At 42.1% G+C, this 25,955-nt stretch overlaps 1 protein-coding gene across 1 annotated transcript in view; it reads left to right on the top strand.

Moving 5' to 3' along the window:
• HLF (HLF transcription factor, PAR bZIP family member) overlaps positions 1–25,955 on the top strand; it is a 37,531-nt gene continuing 11,576 nt past the window's right edge. The window contains 4 exon segments of the mRNA XM_080394620.1: positions 1–180; positions 183–237; positions 239–450; positions 1,821–2,156. Coding sequence (XP_080250746.1) covers positions 96–180; positions 183–237; positions 239–450; positions 1,821–2,156 — 688 coding nt within the window. The 5' untranslated portion in view covers positions 1–95.

Consider the following 25,955-nt stretch of genomic DNA (forward strand, 5'->3'; position numbering starts at 1 on the left):
CGGGGCGCAGCGGAGGGGCGGGGCCGCCCGCCGCGCCCCCCGCGCCAATGGCGGGGCCGCGCCGCGCCTGACGTCAGCGCCGGCAGCGCCTGCACATGGGCGCGCGGCCGGAGCGCGCGGCGCAGAGCGGGCGGCGGGAGCGGCGCGGGCAGCGGCGGCGGAGCTGCGCGGCGGAGCGGCCTTTCCCGCGCCCCTGCTCCGGCGGCCCTCGGGCGCCCCTCGCCAGCGCGGCTCGGCTCTGCCCGGCCCGGCCCGGCGCCCGTCTCACCGCGCTCTGTAGCGGCGCCCGCGAAAGGAAGGGGAAGGAACCGCTGCCGCGCAGCTGCCCCGAGGCAAAGCCCATCATGTCGCGGCCGCTCCCGCTGAACCCCACCTTCCTACCTCCCACCTACGGGGTGCTGAAGTCCCTACTGGAAAACCCGCTCAAGCTGCCGCTCGCTCACGAAGACGGTGAGGCTTCCCCGGGCAGCCCGCGCTCCTCCGGCCCCCCGGGGCCGGCTCTGCCCCTCCGGGCGCTTGCGGGCCCCCTCGCACCCCTCCGCACCCCGGGTCCCCGAGGGCAGGCGCCCCGAAATGGCAGCCCCCTTCCTGCCGCTACCTCAGGGGCCGCTGCCTCGCTCCCCACTTTCTCCCCGCGGCGATTAAGTAATGGGATGATTTCGGGGACGTTAGGCGGCGAGCGATGGCCGCAGCCGGCCTGACCTAACGGAAGGCGCTCGGTTTTTCCATCGCTGCGGAGCCACCGGCTCCGGCCGCCTGGAAAAATAAATTAAAGGGCGCGATTTACCTCAGGCGAAGCGGCGGGGGGGCGGCACGGCCCGCCATTCCCCACCCACCCCACCCCCCGGCCGCGCCCGGGTCCCGCCGCAGCCTCCCCGGGGCGGCCCGCGGCGCCGTGCGCCCCCGGCCCCCGCCGGGCTGCCCCGCGGCTGCAGGGAGCTCCGGGCCCGGGAACTTGAAACTTTTCGGGAAAGCTGAGGCAGTGCGGGTGCGATCGCACCTGGGATTTCGAGTGACTCAAATGCGCGTTCAAAGCAGAAATCTGTGAAGGGTTTTGCAGAGCCAAGGCGGTTTGTATCCTCAGCTTCCTGAATTTCATTGCAAAGCCACTCTTAGCAGTTCAGTGGGGTTGCTGCCAGTGGTTAAAAAGAAATGTTACAAAGGCGTGGTAGTTACGAAGGCATACAGTCTTGCAAATCTTGTAGAGAAATCGGGTGCTGCCCATCAAAAAGGTGTACGGAATGTTGGGGGAATCATCATTTTAACTTTTGCTTTCCTTCCGCCTTTGACTTGTTCCTTGGCTTTGCACATCACAGTGCATATTCTGCCAGGCTTCACTGCTGTTTTAAGTTAGTACATGTTAAGAAGCACTGAATTTGAGGACTATTTTCCTTGTGTAAGGATTAGCAAGACTGAGACCTTTATTTAGAAGTATGACAGGATAATAAATTACAGGGATTTTAGGTTAAGGCTGTTCCTTTTCAACAGAATACAGCAACAGCTTCCAGTTTGCTTTAACTTAAGTATTCAGCAGACTTAACAGTGAGTATTTATTGAAGCTGACGCTTAAAGCCATGCATGTAGTGGGATTGTTAACTAAAAATAGAGGAAAATCTCAAAAACACAGTTAGATCCATCAGAGGTGCTTGGTTGGCATGACCCTTCAATTCTTTATTAAACAGAGTGAATCTAAGGAGTTATTTATGTGGAGGGAGTATTTGTTTCTTAAAACTGAGAGTGCAGCAGCAATAATGAAAGTGGTACTAGCCAATATTTTTAATTACTGAGCTCTTACATCTTTATTATGTGTTTTGTTTAAGCATTCGGTAAAGAAAAAGACAAAGAGAAGAAGTTAGATGATGACAGCACCAGTACCACAGTCCCTCAGTCAGCTTTCTTGGGCCCAACATTATGGGACAAGACACTGCCATACGATGGAGACACTTTCCAGTTGGAATACATGGACCTGGAAGAATTCCTCTCGGAAAATGGCATTCCACCCAGCCCAAACCAGCACGAGCATAGCCCACACCAGTCAGGTCTCCAGCAAGCTACCTCAGCATCACCTTCTGTCATGGACCTCAGCAGCAGGGCTTCTACTTCAGTCCATCCAAGCATGGTGTCACAGAACTGCATGCAGAGCCCGGTCAGACCAGGTAAATCAGCCCTAAGAACTTCTTACGGATTTTGGCATGAGCCTTTCTCCCTAGTGTAAATCATTATTCTCCCTGTATGGTTGACAAGCAGCTTAGAGAGCTCCAATATGATTCAAGTCACTCGCACTCCAAAAAATGAAAATAATAGCTCTGGTTATTGTTAAGTTGCTGCACTGGCATTTTGGTTTAAATTATGCAAGGAAGCTGTGGGAATTCCAAGGAAACTTGCCTATCTTTCTTTCTTGGTAGCCTAGCTATTGGCAAGTAGAAAGACTGCAAATGGAGTAGTAGGAATGCATAGATGCCATGGTGTTAAATGAACAGGGAGAAGAGAATACTCCTTTGGCCAGCATTTGATGTGAGAACACAGAAGTGGTCAATTATTCTGAAGCTAAAACTTAAAGACAGTGCTTTCTGTTTGACATTTTGGCCATAATCTTACTCTTTATTGAGCAAAGTAAATTTTTCTATAGTGTGTGGGGCAGGAGTGGAATTTTGGAGCTGCATTTTAATCGTGTTTATATCCGCATGAACTGAGTGTAACTCTAGTTGGTAACTTGCATCTGCCGTCACCTTAAGCTGTAGGCAGATAAAGTATCTTGGAGTTAAAGTTCTGATTTTAATACATGATTCAAACCCATTTAATGTCAGTGGAAGCCTTGCATTAGTTTATTAGCACCTGAAATCATCCCTTTAGAGCCACTAGTATGAGTCCAGAGTAGCAGCTCTGGCATGACACAGGCATGGCTGAGATCATGGTCAGTGGAATAGCGTCAACATTGAAGTTTGGAAAACTTGGAGCTTAGCCTTTTTTCTTTTTTTTTAAAGACCAAGGGTGACTTATTTATTGTGCTCTTCTGCTCATACAAGGTTTGCAAGAGCAAAGTGTGCTCTTGGCAGCAGGAAACCACTCCTCTCCCTTCTGCTTGATCATTTGCCACGCTCAGCGTGCGAAGTTATTGTCAGAATCATCTGATAAGGAGGCAAAATAAATAAATAGAAGGACAAAAGTTGTGGAGGAGGGTGAAATAGATGTCTTACAAGTCTGCAACATTCCTTTCTTGTTAAAAAGAAATAAAATACCCCCCAAAACACCCAAAACCTGTCAACAGACTCCTTGTCCCCGTGTCAGAGGTGTGTATTTAGTCGAGGATTTAATTTACTTTTACTTTATGTATGTGGATTTTACTTCGTTTTGTATTTCGGTTTCAAGGCGTTTCATAGTTAACCAATAACTTGTAAGGATTTCCAAAGTTAAAGTATATTTGCAGATGGCAAGAGCAGAATATAAAAATCCCTTGCTTTTTCTGATCCAGTTTTTAAAAATAGTGCATATATGCTACACCCTTTTCTGTCGCATATGCACACATAAAATTAAAAGCAGATAATCTGGCCCCATTCTTTTTTTCAGAGGAGCCTGGTTATGAGCCAGGCTTTTAACGATCACCTGTCAGATTGTCAGATTTTATTTGTAATCAGCTGCCTGCCTGACTTTTCAACTCATTGATTTATTTTTTTTTTGAGTTTTTCCTGAGCTGTTTGCAGCTCAGGGTTACAAACTTTTCTCATTAGAGACTCTGCATGCTTTACTGTTGTAAAAGAAGTTATGCCTGTTGGGGTAGGTTAAAACATCTAAAGTTGCAGGTATCTTTTCCCCGTGTCATCTTGCCTTAAGAATAATGTAATTTGCTTATTAAATGTGTGTTCTGTTTTGGTGTGTGTTTTTTTAAAAAGGGAGCTCATTCAATTTCTTAAATCAGTGTTCCCCCTCCCCTCACAAATAGGCACTATGACTTAATTGACAGTAGTCTGGTTTATCATCAGGTTGTTGAAATTTTTATGTGCTGCCATGTAAAAATATTTCTTAGAGAAGCTGTTCTGAAGATTTATCTTAGAGTTTAGCATTTAAGAAAGTTCTAATGTAAGACAGTATATATTTTAAAAACCAAATTTTTAGTAGAAGTAAAAATGATCATTTTAGGTTGTCATAAGAAGTGCCAAGGCAAATGTGCTGCTTTCAAATACAGAATTTAGTCTGAAAGTAAATATTAAAATCATTATGATGGAGCCTTTTGGTTAATATATCTTAAGACTTTTAAAATACATTTTTTTAAAACTGTCATATGAAGAAAGGGTTTTTTATTTGGTGTTAGCTACTATTCCAGTATGCATGGCTTTGTGATTTGTATTGTTGTAATAAACCCAAGAACAAATAGTATAGTGTATACAATTTCAATAAAAAATATTTCCATGTGATCTTACTTTTTTTAGGAAAACTGAATCTTTAAAGTGGTGGTAATTCTTCTAAAAATATTTCATTGTTGTGTCCTCTGAATTTTGTCTTACAATGAAAGCCTGTTTGAGTGTGTGGACTTGGGCTGAAAGAGGGGTCAAACCCTGTACTGCTTACATCCCTACTTTAAGTGGCTCTGCAGTGTTTAGCATCAGTGTATCACGTGCAGTTGGTCAGAACTATACCTGCGTGTACTCTGTATCAGGGAGGATGTACATGTGCACGTGGAACACCGCATGTGACTCGTGTACATAGATGGTGTGTCTTGGATGTAGAGGGTTTATAGAAGAGTGGCATAAAAAGGTTGTTTTGCACATGTGTTGAAATACATGCCTTATCTGACTTCAGAAGCTAATGGTATTGCCCAAATATGTATTTTATACCCTCTCTGGAAGAGATCTTGAAATCTGCGTTGGCATTCACTGAGAAGTGTCGCCAGGCTCAGCAAAGCTGAGCTGACCCTGACTCTAAGCATGACATTACAAAAATCCTTACTGTTGACTTTGTTCTTATTTTACCTTAAAAAAAAAAAAAAGGTTTCTTATAAATTTAACTTAATTCAGTATTTCCAGCTCGGATTGTCTGGTTGATGGAAAAATGTTTAGGCTCACTAGTTTGTCCCTGTTCTCTGGACTATAGCAAAGAATAAAGCAAGCATCTACTTTCCCATAAATCTGTTCAGAAAATGTACCTATAGCAAATACTGCGTTTTCTTTTGAAGAGGAGGGACACAGGATAATGGCTGTTGTAAGATTGGAATGCGATTTATTTCTCTTTCACAGTACCAATTTTGTTAATAAAAAATGGTATTTTAATGTATTTTTAGCATTGCAGACCACCATTCATTGTAATGTGTAGACACATTTAAAACTGCTTTTCAGTCTCTATATTGGATGCTGGTTAATTGGTTGAAAACAGGTTTTATGAAGCTAACCTTTAATTTTGTTACTTCAGACACTGTTTTGTGGTTCTTCATCTGTTACTCACCTTGTGTTGTCTTTTGCTAGTTTTTTTGGTGGAATGCAAATCTCCATTTAACTGTGGAGTCTTTTAAGGAAATTTGGAGTAATTGTAGCTGTTTGTATGTAAAGGGAGGTTCACGTTTTGCTGGTAGCTGGTTGGTGGTTGCTTTTACCTGGCTCTTTTCCCTGTGTCGGCCTTATTTGGGTGAATGGGGCAGCTACTGTAAAGGGTTTGAACGGAGTGAATTAGAGTTCAGAAGCATCAGCTACGTCTGGTGGAAGGCCCTAATTAGAAGGTGTTTGGGATTTTGTGGTTTAGATCAGAGTTTTCTGTTTGCTACCAAAGCCTTGGATGTAGGGCTGTGTCGTGCGGATGCTGCTGACACAGTGATAACCCATGTATTGTTACTGCTTTGCTCCTGAAGGAGCACAGGGCTGTCAGGGGCTTTGAGAAACTCCCTCGTTCTTTGCGTTCTGTGACACTGGTTTTCAGTTTGTGTTGCCTGGATGCCTTAAACTACTTGCAAAGGATCAGCCAAAGATTATTTAAGGAGAAAAAAAAAAAAAAGGCAAAACAAGTTCTGTAATCTGCTGCAGAAATGCACCTCTATGCAGTATCTGCAAGTCTAGGGGTATGTTAATCAAAAAGCTGAAAATTGTTTCCATATGAAGTGTACTTACTCCGCCCTACCCCCTCAAGAACACAAGGATTTTATTAAATGCCATGTTTTATTTATTCAGCTGAGATATTTCATCTAGAGCACAGTATCCATTACCTTCAACTTCTTCCATAGACACTGAACTGTAATGATTGACACTAGGCATGATTGGGTGGTTTTTGGCATTTTCTTTTAACTCATGTTTGCGACAAGCACAGCAGCAATTGGGAGAGGTTTGTTCTTGCTCCATGCAGCCTCTCAAGTGCATACTGGGGATGACTTGGTGAACCGGGCAGCCCACAAAAGGGTGTGTGTGCAACACTCCCTTTATTGCAGTCTTCCTTCCCTTGTGTTTCTTAACGTGACCTCCTCTTCCAGTACAGCCTTTGTAGTGTGAAAGGCAGCATTCTCAGCAGCCAGCTTGTACCTGGAATCTGCTCCTAAGCTTTAATCATTGTTTACAAGCCGTTACTAGGTGTGCATAAGCCACAGTGTGAGCCCCCTCTTTTGGAGTCGAAGGATTCTACCTCCAGCACCAAGAGGAGCTGGGAATTTCCTGACCTTTGGTCTCCCATGTGACAACATGGGAATGACCAGCTAAACCGTCAGGCAGGCTGGTACCGAGAGCTGCTCTTCACATTGACTCTCACGTGAGGCTCTGGATGGCTGTTGCCTGCATGACCATGTGCTTCAGGCACGTGGCAGTCCCCTGTGCAGCCTGCTCAGCATGGCTTTTGCTAGAGCTGCAGGCACGCACACACGGCTGTTTGCTTCTGCCATTACCAGCCGATGCCGAAATTGCAGTGAAACGGAGAAGCTTTGCTCTGGACTGCCATGGCAAGGAAAATGCAATATGCAGACAAGTCGCACAACTCCTTTCTGGATCAAAAGGAGATGCAAAATATATTCAGGCAAATATTAAAAATAGCCTGTCACATGATAACGGGGAAAAAGTGCTGAACACAGAAGCCTTGTTAATGCTAGAAGCAAGAACACTGTGTCTCCTTCAGGAGATCTAATTTTAATATTCACTGTTAAATGTTGATTATTGGTTAAATAATTGCTTGACTGCATGAAGGAACTTGAAGTTAATTCAGAGTTCAAACAGTAAACAGCATGAAACATCTTGGGTTTTATGCTGTACTTTTAAAATACACCTGGCCTGACTTGGGAATAATGCTTTCCACACAGAGCTACTTAGGCAAGTCAGGGCTATCCAGTGCTAGGAGGAGGATACGCAGAGGGAACAAGTAGGGGTGTTTGTCTCCTTAGATGTTTCAAGGATGTCTGAGTGTTGAACTTGTTGCAATTATCTAGAAAAAGCAGAGTGTCTCTCTTGGAGCCTTGTTTCCCATCTCAGAGTGCATTGGAAAGTGATTGAATGATTCTCTAGTGCAGTGATTTGATGTATTTTTTTTTTTTTTCAAGAAGCAAGTACACCCTGAAGTCTTTTATAAAACAATGTGTTACAGTTAAGAGAGAAGACCTCATCGGGAGATGTATACAAAGAAGACATTGATATTATCTGATTAGATGAAGCTGCTAGGCAACACATTAGATTGTTCAATCTCTACATATTTATATGACAGCAGATTGGCAATTGTGGGAGCTAGCAGTGGCCAGATTCTGCCCAATTAATCTAAGCAATGAGTACTTTACTCCTCATGTGGTCTTACTGATTTCAGTATTTCTCAGCAGGCCAGCAGCTTGTTGACTGCTCTCCATCAGCTCCTAGGTGGAGCAGCAAAATGTCACCATTCACTCTCTTGTCATTCATCTTTCTGGATTATTATTTTTTTTTTAAGAGGGGCAGCAGCTCTCTGCTCCAGTGGAGTTTTCTCAGGATGAAAGGACATATTCAACATTAGTAAAGAAGACTTTAGAGCATCGTGAAATCAGAAGCATGGTTGGCTGGCAGTATGCTATGGAGCTATTTAGTGTTTATATCACAGAAACATGATCATAAGTTTTACCTTTTTTTGAAGTCTCTTTCATAACAAATGTATATTTCCCATATTTTGTCTGCATTCCACAGAAGACTGATGATTAGAAAAGAGTATTTCAGCTAAGTGATATTCAAGAAAAACTGTAGTTTGATCTCTTCTATGCTAAGTAGATAATGAAAGCTCTGAAAAAACCATTTACTTAAACCTCAAATCTACTGCGTTTAATGGAGTAACTTATACATAATGAGTCAGTATAGAAACTGTAAAATGCAAGGTTGTGTCAAAATGATTGCATGACAGATTTTGTAGCTTATATCACCTTTTTTTTAATGAAGAAATGGCATTAAAGAAACTGTATTTATTGCAAAGCTGAATTTGGTCCTGAGAGCTTTGAAGCTAATGTGGGGAAAGCTAACACAGGTACGTAAGGCAGTGTGTGTTGCAACATTTTTTTTTTCCATTTTCTTTCTTCTTTTTTCTTTCTCTTTTCTCTTGGAGCTCTTCATAGCACTTTAGCTTTGCATAAGTGAGGTGCTATCCATCAAGTTTTAAATGAATGCAAGTTATTGTTCAACCTCTCACATTTCTGACATGCTTGAAACTTGTACAGTTATGCTTCCCTGCCCCATTCTCTGAACTAAATTTTGCCAGGGCTAAATTTGGCCCAGATTTTCATTGTGTACCACCCAGCGCCATGGTTTAGCTTCTCTGATGTGGCATGCTCTTGCTTCAGGGTTCTTCTCTCAACTTTGAGAGAAACGGCTTTAGCTCTTCATCTTACTTGTATTATTCTCTTGTTCATATTTGCCATTTAATGAAAACAGGCACTGAGGATTTTGAAGCTCCTTGCTTGTGCTTTGGTGTATGGCTGTTTGTAGGGGGAAATAAAAAAATCCAAATTGATTAGGGACCTAGAAAACTCAGGTCCTTATTAACTGGAATGCAAATCTAGATTATTACTGAAACAAGACTTGACAGGAGCTGCAGATCAATGTATTAGCATGTATTTACTACAAGCAGAAGCTAGAGTGAATATAGCAGTAACTCATCTGTAACAAAATGTCATCCTTAGATATGTAGGTGTTTAAGCAGAGAGGTGAAAATACATAGTTTGGCAAAGATGTGTTGAGGAAGGAGAATGATTTGGGGAAAAAAAGTGTGTTCTTTCCCAGTTAGCCTTAGGGAGCTCAGCTTGCTATAAATTCTTTGTTCTGGAACATGGCTGTGGACAATAGGTCAAAGATTAAGTAATTCATTACAGAACTGGTTGGTACTCCTGAATTTAATAAACAAATGAATGAACAGGGTTCTGTCTGTAGCAAGATCCATTACTTTGTGTGGTGATGGTTGGATCTTTACTTCTACATGTGAGGCTCCCTGTTAATTCTTGTATGTGGACATTGCTATATTTGAGGTGACCTGGTAACTTGGCAATCATGATGCAGATGAAAGCACTCAAACCAGGAATTAAATGCAGTCCCATTAGTAACTGCTTATAATTTGAGATTCTAAGGATGTGAGGAAGGAAACTGTAGATTGCATTTTGAAAAACAGAAGGAACAATAATATGAAACTTCTAAACACAAAATACTCCTGCAGAACTCTGTTTGACAGAGCAATTAATATTTTGAGCACATTGAGGTTACGGAAATAATAGCACTAAACCTTCTTGTGGAAGAGTACATTACTCAAGGCTGCAGAATATAAAACACAATCTCAAAGCAAGAGGGCTGCATTGAAACAGCGAAGGTGAGTTAAAACAACTTTGTCATTTTATAAACGCACCATTTCAACATTTGGAAATGAGTCCTACTCCAGCAAGAAGTCAGCTTAAAAAACAGCTGCATGCTTAGCTTCTAATGCTTAGTAAGTAGGAACTAAGCACTCAAAAATAAATTCTGTTCCTCATCAAAACAGAGAGGGTTAAACTGACTTAATTTGAAGGACCCTGCAGCAATCAGACATGCCACTGTTCCCTCTTCCTTTGTGCTGCATAGTGGAAATATAGATGTTACTGACGTCTGTAATCCCTGCAGCTGCGGCCCCTCGTTGCAGCGTGGGGCATTTGGCCATTTCATGCCTGTAACTCTTGCAGCTCTGTTGCTCTCCGTGATAGATGAGTATTAGGGTATTTTCTTTTACCTCGTTTCCTATGAAAACAAACCATATGCAGTCATTGTAGGTCTCTGGTGTGTTCCTGCTTCATGGTTTTTGAATATATTGGCTGATTTTAACCAAATGTGGCAAGAAAGTTGTGATTCTGAAAGAACGATTGCATTCCTAAAATTTCATGAAAGTAGATGAGTGGATAGGGTGGGAATATGCAACTGAGCAGGATAAGCTGTAATGCAAATGTGCGTTTTCTACATCAGCAAATTTACATAGGACCTTTAAAATGCCTGATCTGTGTGAAATGCTTCTGGGAAAGCTGACACCCTTTCAGACACTATGAGATGTCAATTCATTTTCAGAAATTAATCTGCAAGGAACCAGGTTTAATTGGTTTAGTGTGTTGGGAGGAGGGGGGGATAGTGACATAAACTTTTTTCCACCATTATTTTTCCTTTGAAATTCCTTGTCTCCTGGAGTCTTCTGATTATATTGAGACTCCAAGGTTTCATTTAAGGAGTTACAAAACCAACTGTAAAGTCTGTAGGCAAGATCTTGAAAGTGTTGAAGTCAGGCAATGGGATGATCTTGGTCCTCTCCAAAGTAGAGCATGGTTATTTTACCAGAAAACTTTCTGAATTTTTACACAATTGCAATGCTGTATCTTGCTCCTCTTGAGCAGCAGAAGCACCCCAGCTCCACTGCCTTGTTTGAAACCACCTTGCAGTCAGCCAGCTTCACATTTGAGGTCTGTTATCACAATTATTGCAGTATCACATGCGGGCAGGTGTCCAAGTGACCTTGTATATGTGTCTTGCCATTCATTCTTCACAGCGTGCTTTGGCCAGGACACTGCACACAAAGCTGCCTTTCACGGCTTGCGCTAATCAGCAGAACTTTCCACTCTGCCACAGGGGGCTGGGGTGGAGGTAGGTTAGCAGTGAATGAGAAATGGGGGGGAGAGTGAGAGTGGGCTAAAAGTGTTGAGGGATCAAAGAGGAAAAGCAGGTCGTGGCAGGGTAACGTGTGTTGAGAGGAGGACTAGGGGGAGCACAAGCTAGGGGAAGATTTGTTCCTATTGGCTTTTCAAAGTTGTGCAATTTAAGAATTGGATTAACCTGATAGGACTTTGTTTTTCTGCCAGATTAGATATGTTGAGTTTCTTGGCATTGTGAATGGTACAGTACATTGTGTGCTGTAAAATATGGGTGTGTCGGAATAAAGCTGTAATGACACAACACGCTCACAGTATAATGCAGCGCTGCTGGGTGGACTCCCCAGCTCCCTTAGCGTCCCATTCCCTCTACCCCTGAACACACATAATTGTTCGGGTATTTGCAAATTTGTTTGAACCTCTCTACATTCCGACATTGTTTCCAGCACAGCGTCAACACATTTTGATACCCTTTGTGGTAAGGTAAACTATCTGAGCCCTGAAAGCCTGTTTGGTCTGGCAGTGGCATGCACTATATGAAGTGTCTCTTTTTTTTTTTTTTTTTTTTTTTAAAAAAAAAACACAAACTCTGAAAAGACACTAGAGTTTCTTCCTCCTTTCTCAGGGTTAAGTTGGAGAAAGTTTACTGGGAAATATTGCAAAATTTTTTCCCTGCCCCCCCCCCCCCCCCCCCTTTCTTTTTTTAAACTAAGACATTTCCTTGAGCTTAATTTTTGGAGGGTTAAAAATCAGATACAGATTAGAAATAACCGTAAGTGCTGAGCTCATTGTTGTTTGAAGCACACCACAGCGTCACATGGATGTCCAAGTAAAATTTTCACAGCAATATGTATTTGCTCAGTGGGTTTTTTGTGTTTCACATGCGTTCTGAGATAATTGAATTTGGTGTATCCATTTTATATACTGGGCTAGCCCCATGGAGTAGCCCATTTCTCTTTGCTTACTGCACAGTGAGGGTGGAGTAATGACTGGCTGCGACCAGGCAGCTAGAGAAGGGTGGCTGGAATTAAGAGCCCTGTTGAGCTGCGTGGTGGTCGCTGCTCTGAAGACCAGTAAAGAGTGTGCAGACTTTGGTGACTAAAAGTACAAATACCTTGGGGCACTGTTGTTTAATTCCCACTCTTGATTGCCAGACTTCTCCAGGGATCACAGCTACCCAGGCAGGTTAGTCACAAGGGACTGCCCATAGCATGGCTTTTGTCACCCTGTCTAGGGGCATGCCCTCTGTATCAGTACATATACATGGAAAAATGAGGAGTTAAATCTCCTCCCTGTAGTGAAGATTATTTCCCTTGGAAGAGAAGAGCATAACAGATAAGGTTAATAAGCCAGGTAATCAAGATTGTGCCATGTTCCTTAGCTGTATGTTGTTACAATGCCTTACTCTAATTCTAATTCACATAGCAAACCTGGTTGTTTTTTGCCTCGTTAGATGAAGGGTTTTCTGAGGTGGTAGTAGTCTGGTGATTGAGGCATTTTTTTGAGCACCACACAAATTGAGTAAATTGGAGCAGGAAGCTGACCTTGTGAACACCTGCATCACTCAACTGTGTACTTAAATGAGAAAACTAGGAAAGAGTGCAGCATATTTGAAGTTAACCAGCATATCTCCTTTTTGAGGAGGTTAAACAACAAGCTTTCAGTTAAAATCTTGGACAGCTGTGGTTTGGGTGTCTATTTGAAACACCTTAGCTGTTGGTATCTTGGCACTTAAAAAATCAGGGCATGGATTGTCCAGACCCCAAGACCTGACATCTGTGGCTGCTCTCTGAAAAGCTAGTCTTTCTCTTGGACTGGACTCATCACCAGCTTGAAGAAACACTTTTCCAAACTCTCATATCTGTTCAATTTTCTCAGTGCGACATGGTTGAAGTAATTGTTGAAAATTGTGGTAGTTTTTGTCTGCAAGCTGTTCTGAACATGTGAAAAGAAATCATTAACCAAATAGAAGGAAAGAACTGGAGGTGTAATTGTCATGTGTGTGTCTGATTTCACCAGCTGCTGCACATGTCTAGGTTATCAATTTATTTCTGTTGGAAAGTAAACAAATCTCACTTACGTACTGTCATGACTGTTTCATTCGAGTTGCTCTTATCTGTAGCAGGGATATACTTGTGGAGGTCTTGGTGTTTGGAGGCTTTTCTTTCTGCTTCCACACGTAACATGCTCTCATGAATCACGTGCACCTTGGATGCTGTTTGTCTCTAAGTCAGTTACTTAAAAACGTTACAATTACTACTATCAAAATATACCTTATCATCAGGGCAACTTTTATCCTGGTATTTGGATTGAATCCTTCAGCCAAATTCTGGCTCACTTCATGAATGTTTCTCGGTGTTCAGTAGTGCTGCTTGGTAGCTATTTAAGTTTTGTCAGCAAAATCTGAACCATAGAGGATGTATACCACCGTCAGATTGACACCCTTCCTGTATTGGTTCACATCCTGAGAGGCCTACATACCTTTGATTCTCATGAGTATGGAATTCAAAGTTATTCAGCGTTTTGCATTTTTGAACCACTGATGGGAAGATCTAATTATCCTATATGATGAAGAATTTATCATATAGGTCCTGTAAAAGGGTCTGCATCCTTGAAAGAGCTGCTGGGGTGTCACTTCTATCCAAATCCAGGTGAATGCCGGTGCTCAGCACCCTTGCCAAATGTGCTCAGCCCTACAAGCCCACTTAACACCTCATTAAAATACAACACTGGCAACACTAGCATTTGAGCAGACTCCTTAAGTAATTTTTTTGCTGCCCTTCAGTTTATAGCCCATGGCTTGTTGTTTCCCACTTTCTCACGTTTTCCCAAAGCCACTGGTGTGTACAGTCTGAAGATCACATTTAACCAACACAAGGAAATCAGCTTGGCCCGATGGGCTGCTCTGTCACGTGTCTGAGAATGTGTTCACTCTGTTCTGCCAGACTATGGCTAGCTGAGCAAAATACAGTGAAGCTCTGGGCTTCTGGCCAAGCTTTTATTTCAGTTTGGAGCTTACAGCCACATATTTGCTATTTGGCAGGACATCCACTGGGGTATATTTGGATAGTAATCTAGCATTGTTTTGCTGCTTTTTTTCTTCTTCTTTTTTTTTTTTTTTTTTTTTTTTTTTTAATGCACACATAGTATAATCCCAACACTTACTTTGGCCAGTCAATACAAGATTTCTCAGTGTGCACCGTTATGTATGTGCACTCAGAACTTGTAGCCATGACCTTTGATAAATACAAGTCAAAGCAATTAACTTTCTTTTATTGAAAAAATTCTGGATGTCCTACTCTTTGCCCCCTATGTGCCGATAACAGAGCTATGTTGTTACTCTTTCCAAGATCAAAAGCTTCACTGGGGTTTGATTGAAGTCCAATTATGGAAGGAAGTAGCTGTGCCGGAGCTCTGAAAATAGCAATAATTGTTGAAATAATAAAGTGTGTCCTTGTGTGTCTTTATAATACTTAAAACTTGTTTTTTGGGGGGAAGGGGGTGGCTTTCCTCTAGTTTTAAAATGAAAATATTAGCAGATGTCTTGGGGAAAACAGGAGTGTGCTGTTAGAAGAACAAGTATCCCTCTCTGGATTTCTTTCTTCAGTTCTATTCTCCACCCCAAGTCTGCCTTCCTCTGAAGCTGTTTGCATGGAGCCTGACTCATGCAGGAAAATAAAGCTGGATTTGATTTTTAAACTGTATGGGAGACTTTGGTTTTGTGGGGATAAAGGCTTTATGATGCAAACTCATTTATTTCTCTGTGAAACAAAATGGGCTTTTCAAAATACAGCGTGTTTTGGAAAGTTGGCTCTGGGTTTGAAACCCCAACATCTCTGAGGGCACCCTTCTATGAAAAAATAGTACAAAAAGATGTAGCACTTGGGGAGGGTGTACAAAACATGATCACAAGCAGTAGGGTTTGAGGAGCAGTTCCTCTTACTTTATGAAGGGACATCCCTCTTGAAGTGTGTGTGGGTTGGTTGGTGTGTTTTACATGGACAGTACTGAGCCTGGCAGTCTGGTTTTATGGTGACTTTATCAGACACTTTGAGCTGTCTCTAAGCAGATCAATACTGGCAAAAGCTGAAATACTTTTTCCCAAATTGGTACTTTGCTCTTTTGGATATAAATTTACAGTTGCTGCCTTTTAGTCTTGCCAGCATCGTCAGAGGGAAGAGAACCTGGGAGAAAAAAAAGGCTCCTGTGGTGCAATATTTGGCTGATGTCTGCTGGCAGAGCTTCAGGAGGGGAGAGCTTGGTTCTTGATGTTAAAACTCAGCATGTATAAATGTCTATTTATCAGCTGCAGTCTTTAGTTAATTGAAACATCAAGGTGAATAAATAGAAATGAAGACAATAATATGGACAGTGCTAAGTAGATCTCTTCCAGTATTTTGCACTGATTGCTGTAGGTGCTGCTTTGGTAATTATGCAGTTGTACAGTTGTGACTGGTTTGAACTTACATATTATCAGGATTTCTCTCTTTTTTTTTTTTTTTTTTTTACCCTCACGTGCCTCCGCACACATCTGATACAGGACAAGATAATCCCTATGTGAAACTCAACCCTTATGTACTTTCTTTTTAGCCAACTGGACTCAAAATCACTAATTACTTGAGTAAAATCTTTGCATTATAGATAAATGGCATCAAGTAATAAGCCCAGAGGATTGTACAGATCTAGTGAAGCCCTTTGATTTGTCACATGAACCGTCAGGACTAGAATTTTCTTAGCCCCTTAAATTACTGGGACAGAACCTGGTATTTTTTCATTTGAACTGTTATGCTTGCCCTGCTGCAGTGGAATGATTTAGTCTTTTGTCATTCACCTAAACATGTTTTTTTAATCACTTTATTTATTCTGACCATAAGACAGTTTTATGTACGTGACATCTATAAAATATTTTGCCTAAAATCGTTCAGTTCCCTGCTCTTACCAAGTTTGGATGGATCTTTGGTATACAAACTGCTTCATTGCCTTCTGGAAATTTTAGTTGTCAAAAAAACGACCTTAGTGAGGGGTACCCTGTTGGTTGGCTTAAAGATGTTTATGCAGTTCAGAAGCAGCATTGCTTGATCTCTAGGAGATGCTGAAACTCATCAAGCAGGTTCCTGCTAACCAATTATCCAGTTAAGCAGAAAGGGGAAAGGTGTTTCTCTTGCTTGTTTTTCCTTTGCTAAGTTTAACCCATTCTTCCCCAAGCTTTGGTAATTGTGGATGTTCGTAACACTGAAATCACAGCAGTGAGAGTAAGAAAGAAAAGGGTTAGAACGGATCTCTGATCTTAGACACTAACACAGTATTTGCATCCCTCAAGTGGGTTGATATATGCAGTTTCCAGCATAAATCTAGAGCACTCTGATTCTGAGCTACGAGTCCTACCCAGCATCCCTCACCTAGCTTTTTGGTCTTGCATTTTAACAAAATCTTAAAAAAAAAAAAATAAATCCTCCCTCCAACCAAACCCCTCCCTACTCCAAACCCAGTAATGAATGTTTCATTGCTGCCAGAGCAAATTTGTTGATTCCCAAACACTCCTGCTGTCTTGGTTGGAAGACTTAAATTGCTTGTGTAATAAGTTCTGTGGATAATATAAAAAAGCTCTTTCTAGTAGAGCTTTGGTTTTCACTACATAGTATAAGAGTAAATAAATGCTCAGATGATACCAGACAGCTGAGTTGTCCACATCTGATTGTCTTCTACATTGATTTTTTAAGACAGGGCATGTGCATGACTGTTTTAATGGCTATCAATACCAGATGTGTCTGTGTGGAATTCAGAGAGATTGTCAAGTGACAGTGCAGTTGTCAAATAATTTTGCTTGTGATTACTGAAAATAGTGAATGAGTGGGTCAGATAAGGCGAAAAGATATTCTCAGTTCCAGTAGAGAACAAGAGGATTAAGTGACTTTCCTGACTGCCATAACGAATAATAACTTGGTGAATACTTTTCTTTTTTCCTTCCTACTACCTGCCCAACAAATTATTTCCGTGAGCAGCAAAATCTCCATGGGTTTTCTGATGTGTAATGAGGCACCTGCAGTCTTCCTTCAGCCAGGGAGTTAAGAGCTTCTTTCATTTACATTGTTTTCACAAAGCTTGTTAGTAGTACATGTGGATATCTGTCTGCCAAATTTGTTTGAAATTGGCCAACGGTTTCAGAAGTTGTTGGAAGGAGGCTAGACAGACATGTGCATAGCTCTATTGCACAAAACTCATTTCTCTAGGAAACTGAGCTGAAGAATAGCTGTCAAGTACTGGGGCACTGAAATGAAGCTTGTGAGGTAATTGAAAGAACTGAAAGGCCGTTTTGTATCTTAATTGTGTGCACAGCCTTTAACCAGGTACACAAGATGCAGTTCTTGCCCACAGGTTAGATCCCCACAGGCACATTTCCATCTGCCCAGGACCTGTCTGGTAGAAATGAAGTGTAATTTGGTGAATTGTGCTGATCGTTTTGAAAGTGACTTACCAAGAAGCAGGTATAAATGCTCACCAGCTTAGGCTGTGGCAGAGCTTGATCTGGTGGTCTCAGCTGTGCTAGCAGCTGAGTGGTCTGTGCAGTAACCTTTGACTGTAGATAGGGCTTGCTTTCATTTCCTGAGCAGCCTGAGGGTGTAACTGAATATTTACTATTGTTCCACATTGTTTTTTTTATTTTTGTAAAGGAGGATCTGTGAGTGCACGAGTTGGAATGCATGTTAATAACTAAAATTTAATGGAGCCTTTCCATCGTCAGGATTTTATTGAGGTTTTGCTTGTGCAGTGAGTCCTCAAAGACCTTATCCAGGCAGCAAAATGGAGGCAGAGGAGGTAGAGCAAATTTCTCAGGTTACCGAGCAAGGGAGCTGCAAAGCCAGGTGCTCACCTCATCCCTAGCAGCTAGAACGAACCTCCTGAAACAGGTGAAGATGGGTTGAGGCTTCTGCTTCGGTAGGTGCTTCTTCTAAGCTGCAGGTTAAGCGGGTGAGGTGCACGAGTTGAACAGCATGTTGTGTGCGGTGGATAGGCAGCATCGGCTAAGCTGGGTGTGAGTTGTGTGGAATGTGTGTACATAAATGGCCTGGGCATGAGGAAGCAAGATGTTTTCACCTGTGAATAGATGAGTTACTTCTGGTGAGATGCACCAGAACACTGGGTTAGCTTCTGTAGGAAAAACACATTAAAGGTGGAACAAAGCATCTCTTTATCATGAGACCAGCTCTTAATTTATTTCTGAAACTGGAGCACTATAAATCTGGTCAGTGCCATTTTCTTTATTCCTTCTACATTGATAAAAGGAGAACAAATAAAAATGTTCTGTAAGCTTTGCTACATTTTTAAAAAATATCATTTATATGTCACAGCTGTATTTTGTGTAATTTTTTATATCTGCAATATAGAGTGCTTTAGAATAGAAGAAAAGCTGCATATCTGAGTTTAAGATAAAATAAGATGATCTCTGTGACAGAGACAGCAGAAATGATGTGATACGACAGTTGCTGTAGCAACACCACCTACTTCATGAAAATCAGAGTTAACGGGAGTGTAAAAGGTAAAGCCCACATAATTTTCCAAGCCTGTGAGTTGTTGCTGCGCTCAGCTTGCAGTGCATTCCAATTCTCCAGTGTTTCTCCTTTCATCTGGGCACAGATAGACCTTCTTCTGCATGGCCAACTCCTGCAGACTGGATCCTGTATTCAGCAGGGGCATGTAGCGGGAGTTCTGCAGGAGCGGGTGAAGCCTGCAGTGTCTTTGCCTCCAGGCGACCCGGTGAATAAGAGGGAAATAACATGAAGGATTGTGTCGTGTCCTGTCCTCCCCCTCAAATCCTCTCAAAAGCCTTGGACAACAATATATTATAAGGCCTGTGCAGTCTCACAGGTATACCGTATAGAGAATGGGTTGACTACCATTGTAAAAGGAAGCCAGACTTCCTTGGATATCAGCTTTTAGTAAAGCACGGTTATATTTAATATAAATTGTTAAGTATTGTAGAGACTGGAGGTGTCACAGCTAAGTACGTTGGCACTTCCCCCCCTCAAATTAAACCTGAAATGGTGGTGTTCCATACCAGTGATACATTGCATATGAAAGTAGAAACACATGTTATTTTTAATTTTAATCGGGTTGGTGTTGAGCTGGTTGTCTGGCCACTAGGAAGGGCCGAGTGCAGCGCAGCAGGCAGAGCGCTTTGTTCCCAGATGGGCAGGGACTTCTGCAAAAATTAGTGTATTCAAAGGGGTTAGAAGGGTCTCTGTTAAAGAAATGTTTCAGTGTTATGATGTTCTATGAAAGTTCTTTGGTATGTCCAGATTGGCAACTAATTTTGAAATTTGCAACTATGGTTACTGGTAGAAAAAGACTATTAAAAATATGCTTACTGTAAATAAGGGTGCTATTGGCTTGCACTTTTCTTAATGATAATTTTCAGGGAACAGGGCCCTCTATGTTCATGTATATTTATGAAATGCAGGCATGTATGCTTAAGCTCCCATGTGCAGTGAATTGAGTAGTGATTTACCATTTCATGTTGGCCTCAAGGTTACACTAAAAAATATTTGTAATATATTGATTTTCTTTAATACATTGACTTAATTTATTGATATTATTTTTATCTTTGATTGGCAATGGAGAGCTATAATGTGTATGATAGCAAAAGTAAGATCTCTATTGCTTGAAAATTGGGGGAAAAGAGTTTGAAAGAAATGGTAGTCTCAGATGGCAGCAAAATTTTCACTGATCTGTTTTGCTGAGATGCCTCCTGAAGGCATCACAATAAATGCACTGCTCAGTAGATGGAAGGAGCTTTGACTTTTGTGTCTTGGGGAATTTTCATTTCATTTGTGCCATAGTTCAAAATCTTCACAGGTTCTGCATATCTCTTGTATTCAGAACATGCATAATTTAGCGTGTTCAGAGTCTTAGTTCAGGGCTATGGACAGTTTGCAGAGGAGGTCACAAAGAAGGAAAATAAGTATTAGGATTCCAGCATTTCTTCAAGAAACGTTCCATCATCAACCTTTTCCACTGCTAGTGTTTTTAAAAGATAAAAATATAAAGATTTTGGTATATGTTGCTTTCTCTGGTCCTGTTTTCCCTGAGATTTTTTGCTTGCTTACCTTCATCTTTCTATAGAACTGTGACTGCTGTTCTTAAGTGCAGAAGTCTCTGTGAGCATTAGTTTTGTTTTTTGAGACTCCTCAGTATAGTAGTTTCTTGCCATTTTCTGGTGCTAGACGACTCTCACATTTAGAAGTTAATTTATAAGACAATGTCTTGCCCAGTGTTCAGTGTTGTCATTTCTTTTAATCAGACTTGCTTTTTGAAGTTCCTTGTTTTTGTCTGTGTCTGATGTGCCACAAAAACCTGTATTATGCAGCAGCTATGAAGTAGTTACGGGCACACGGGTAGCATCCGTAGGCAAGTCTGTTCTCCTGGAATTTTCCCTTAGCCGCGGTTTCGTGTTCCCTTCCTCCTCTGAACCGTTTTTCACACTGCCTGAGACTGATGCATTTGTATACTTCATAAATGAAGGTAAATGTATCAACAGAGATAGAACCACACACAACCACAGACCCTCGTGCTTTCTTTGTGTGTGCTCACTCGGAATGAAACTACTACGTAAAAGCAAATTAGACCTCTGCAGTTACTGGGCTATAACAAACCAAATTTTCGGGTTTTGCTGTTTTGTTTTGTTTGTGGGTTTTTTTTCCAAAACATGTTAGAGGGTCCTAATTGAAGGCAGAGAGAAAAGGAAATACACGAAGTCTTACTTAGAAGGTTATGAGAACAGTGTGTCCCCATTCTGGCATCTTTACGTCTTAAAATGGGATTATTTTATACAAATCACCCTCTATAAAGCATCAGTTTAATTTGGTCACATAGTGTACTTTGTTTTAGTGAACAAAAAATGTAAAAAAGCGAAAAAAGCTGCTGCAATGGATAGTTCAGATTTGTCTGTACAGAACAGATCAAAAGAGAAAGACAAGATTTGCAAGTTCCTGTAACTCTGCCCAGTGACCACGTTTTCTTAAGGTATATTCAGAGAGCGGCTGATAGCATCTGCTGTCTGTGGCTCAGGCTTGCCATTAGCTACTGATTGGGAGTTAAAGGCAATGTACCTGTTTCACGTGGCTATTCCATGCCATTTGAAATCTCACTTGACAGTGTTTTGATAACACACCCAAGCAAGACAGGCTTGGGTACCAGAACTAGGTAATAGATACATGAGTCACGGGTGGCATATGCTTTCAGGATTACACGATGGCTTTTTGCAAGACCTGTTTACTGACTGAGAGCGTGCTGTCCTGGATGTTCATTAGCTAAATAAATAGAACAATGTGAGAGGAACTTACTTGGTCTGGAGTCTTGCAGGGCACATTGGCAGTGGCGTGAACGCATCTTGAGGACAGGCGTTGTCTTTGTTTTGAGTGGTATTCCATGTGAGGGCACATTTATGGATGCCATACAAGGCTGTTATCTAAAGCAGGGCTGGTATCTAAAATCTACTGTGTGAGATTGGTTTATTAAAGCTGGGTGTGTAATTGTCCAAGGAAAGGAAAATGGAACTTTCAGTCTCCTTCAGAACAAGTTAACAATTCCTGTCCTTTTCTGGAACCTTTCCTTTAAGAAAAGAAAGAATTGTACTTTTTGAGGAAGCAATATGTGAATTGCTGGTTAACAAGAATATACAGAGATGTGCCAAACGATGTCACGAAGCTCCAATGCACCAGAGAATATCAGCATCTTGAATTGAAACGTGCTTCTAAGCCAGGCGTAAGTCAAAATTAAATACATGTCTGAATGTTCTTCCCTACAGTTTCATTTCAGGCCCTGTTGCCACTGAATGCCATCTTGGCCTGTCTTTGTAAGGAAAGCAGCACCCTACAAAAAATCAAAAAGGCATTTAGGAGGGCTGTGGATTTCATGCTTTTCAAGAATTTGAAAATCCCTGTTCAGTATCCTGGGAGCTGGATCAAACCCTCTGTTTCTGTGTGTAGCACTTCTGCAAGGGAAATGTTCAGAATAGGAACAACTGCTTTCAGACATCTTGCAGGGGCTGGTTTGGGAGCAAATAGAAGGTTGATTTCCTGGTAGCTTTCATAAATGGGGCCTCACAGAGCTAAGTGCTGCCTTCACACACGCTAAAGATGGGCTAAGGTTTTCAGAGTCTGGATCTTACAGGAGAGCGGTGCCTTAAGTCCAGTAGGCGTTGTGGAAAATTTTACCTGGTGGTGCCTTGTATTTGTTTGTTTATTACTTTTGAAGGGCAAAATGTTACTGGCACAAAAGGCATAGCCTATTACATGCACGTTGTTATGCTAACCACATGCAGGAGTTCCAAGTCAAGCCCTCAAAAGCCTGCAAACACTCGGCCACATGTGCAGCTTCAGCTAGCAACCCCCCTCTACCTTGTCTGCTTGGAGATGCAGGCTTTAATTACATTATATCCTCTTTTTTTCCCGTTTTCCCTTTTTGTATTGCAGAGGTCAGACCAGCTCTGCATTGAATCAGGGCTGTATCAGGAAGGAAGCAGTTGTCTGTAGGATCTTGACCTCATTTACTGCAGATGTGAGAGGATGCAGGAATGGCGGGAGGAGAAGGGAAAATCTGGCAGGAGGGACTAGAACTGTGTAGAGAGAGACCGGATTTTGCCACGAAGCTTCAGCAGAGTTCTGAGCAAGTCATTTGATTATAAGAGCTTGTCACACTGTGCGTTTGCTTTCTTTTTTGTGAGGAGCCCAGTTTGATACCTTGTGTGGCCCTCACTTCTGTTGGTGTACAGCCCCCAACCTGCAGCAGAAGTTGGTGAGAGTTGATTTGAAATGCAGATGCCTGTGTCAGCTAGCCTGAGAAGCTGGCTGCCTACTTGTGATGTAAAATGTCTGTACTTTGTCCTTCCTCTGCAAAGGGAAGGTGCTGCCCCTTCTTTCATGGGGGTCTCGTGGGGAAAAAAATAATTTCTGTGAAGTATGCAGATGCAGTAGTTGTCAGTGCTGGAGAGTACTCCTGAAAAGTTGCTAATCATGTCTTTACAGGAGGTTTGAATAATTTGTGGCAAATAATGAATGGCTCCATTAGGATAAATCAGAATGGGTGAAACAAGTGACTCCTGAATGAGGAAAGGATCTGGAAAAAATACATGATCGAAACTTCAAAGGTTGTTGCAACCATGACTGTGCTTTTTAAAACTACTCTTGCATTTAATTTTGAAAACGAATTGCAAAGACAGCCTAGATTATCTCATGTCCCAGCCCTACACATTGGAAATGAGTAGGAACGGACCTGACAGTACCCCACAGCATCCCGCTGCTTGGGCTGAGCAGAGGATGACAACTTACTCTCCCTGTAAGAAGCTGAAGGGGGACAGGGCACTTTGCCAGTGCACTTCACTGGTTACTGATAGAAGAGGATCTGTGGGTCTTGGGAATTTGGAGCTGCGTATGTACCATCAGCACAGGCACGTTCCTGCCTGCTTCCCTTCAACGATGCTCTTCTACGGAATGCATTCATCCCAGCCTTAGCTGAAGCAACCTTCCTCTTCCAGGCTCACCCCCTCTCCTCTTCAGCTACCAGTCTCCCTCATCGTCACCTTCTTGCCCCCTTCTCAGCTTTGAGTCCTAATCATGTACTGAAATTGCCCCTTTCTCACCCAGCCTTAGCATGCACACAGTAGATTTTAAGAAGGCAAACGAAAGGGAAGGAACATTGCTCCAGGAGCTGCCCTCTCTTCCCATGCACAGGCCATTAGCACAGTTCAGTGAGAAGTTTGCCAGAAATTTTTAACAGGTTGAAAACAAAGTATTTTTGCTGAACCTTTTTCGGGAAACTGTAGAGCCATTTTGGCAGAAACATAATTGGCACACAGAAATCCAAACAGAATGGTTGAAATCTGGCAAAGGTCTAAGGAACTGAAGACAGCATCCTCTAATGGGAAGTGTCAGACAATCTTAATAAGGCTACCAGTCCTGCCTGTAATAATACTGTAGAGGCCCAGAGCGGGAGGCACACAATGCTGAGAGGGGAAATGACAGTTCTTTCATAATTAAATGCACAAGGTTTGTAAACAATGCTGATATCTTTAAAAAGTACACATTTTAAAAACACTTTTATGTGCCAGTGTTTTAGTGTGTGTTAACAGCAGCGAATATGTTGTGTTGCATTGGATTAAGATCCTTCTTTCCGCAGGAAGTGTTTGCAGCCACCCCGTGTTCGGCAGAATCAAGTTTGTGTAAGATAAGAAACAGAGGAATGTCTGTGCCAGGTTGGAGCACTGGGCAAAATACACTAATCTCCTGTTGCTTCAGAAGAAAATAAAGCTCCTCTAATAACGGCTTACATAAATACACCCAGAGGTGAAGTGTCATCTTCGTCCCCAGGCAGAGTGGTTAGTTTTGTCCTGCCATGTGGAAGGGCTGGAAGATCATTCAGCGTGGCTCCTTGCTCCCTTCAGTGCTCGTCTAGATGATGAACTTACTATCCATGTAAATATTTCGGTTTTGGGAAGACACTAAAATCCTGATAGTAGGGAAATTAGATAGGAAGATAAAATGTTGCTTATAATACCGTGAGGAATTACAGCCTGACAAGATACTGTCCTTAGATAAGTCTTGACCTGCAGAATACTCCTTTTGCTTTGTAGCCTGCGGGGATTTTTTGCCTCTCTCAGTTCCTGCCTGCTGCCTTGTGTTCTGCAGTGAGATAACTTTTCCTAGAGGCTGAAGGAGTTAATGCAGAAATAGATGACAGATTAGCCTGGGACAGGCTGTGATTTGGAGTAAGAGAGCTATCCCAAATAGCTGGCCAGCTGCCAAGCAGATAGGCGATTTGGAAGACATATCAGCAGAGCAGTGGGGTTCTCCGGAGCAGCTCTGGGTGAGGATTATCTGTCAATTTAACTGCTGTACTGTGTAGTCTTGACTGATGTACCCAAAATGCCTTTAGCTTATATAAAGAAAAATTATTAGCAAACATGTATTTTATCTCTGGGCTGCTAATAAATTGAAGAAGAAACTCCTGTCTTCTTTCCCTCCAACACACACACATAAAAAAATAGGGGAAAATATTTTGATTAGAACATTTCCACTCCCTTTTCTTTTTCTCGTTACTGTTCTCCAGCCAGCTGTTGAGCTGATGAAAAGTGTGGAAGGGCTGCAAGAAGGGAGATTTTCTGAAAAATCAGGCACATTTCTATGGGAGTTGAATGATTCAAAATTGAGTTCCACATAATTTACTGGGGAACTCTTGCAATACAAATAAGAAGCCTGTCAAGCAGTGGTGCAGTTGAAGAGGCTATTTCCGTCTTAACTCTCCTGGGCACAGCTGGTAGGTGGGATGTTTCAAATGGGGGAAATTAAGAGTCAGGATACAGTGATTGAGTGATACATGATACCAGATCAGCATTTTGGTTTTGTAGGTACATAAAAATGCTACTATACTTTTGAATTGTGAATTTTAGTTATTGCAAGCAATTAAAAGCTGCTTTTTGGTTTTTTACCAGCAGTTCTGTGACCTAGATGACACAAGTGAATGGCTTCAGTCCATTTCTCTTTGAACAAGGAACCACACTGAAAATATTGCCATTACGCTGGACTTCCTCACTGGCAGTCTCAGCTGGGAGGAGGAGGACTGAAAGGGTTAGAACAGCCAACTTTCTTTCATGTCCTCCTTTCTGCAAAATTTTCCGCTGTTGCTAGTATCTGCCAGAGCAACACCAAGAGCGTTAGCGACAGCAAGATGCTGGGGCAGCCGTAACTGCTGGAGTTGTCAAACTTGCTGATTATTTTGCCAGGAGACACCTGGAGCTGTGGCTGTCCTGGCATACTCGATGTTGCTTGAGTGGAACTCTACAAGTGGGAAGGTCTCCAGACAAAAGGCCAGTGTTGACATAGTTGCGGTCTCTCCAGGCCAT

Source organism: Falco punctatus (assembly GCF_963210335.1).
Source record: "Falco punctatus genome assembly, chromosome: 1".
Classification (NCBI taxonomy): domain Eukaryota; kingdom Metazoa; phylum Chordata; class Aves; order Falconiformes; family Falconidae; genus Falco; species Falco punctatus.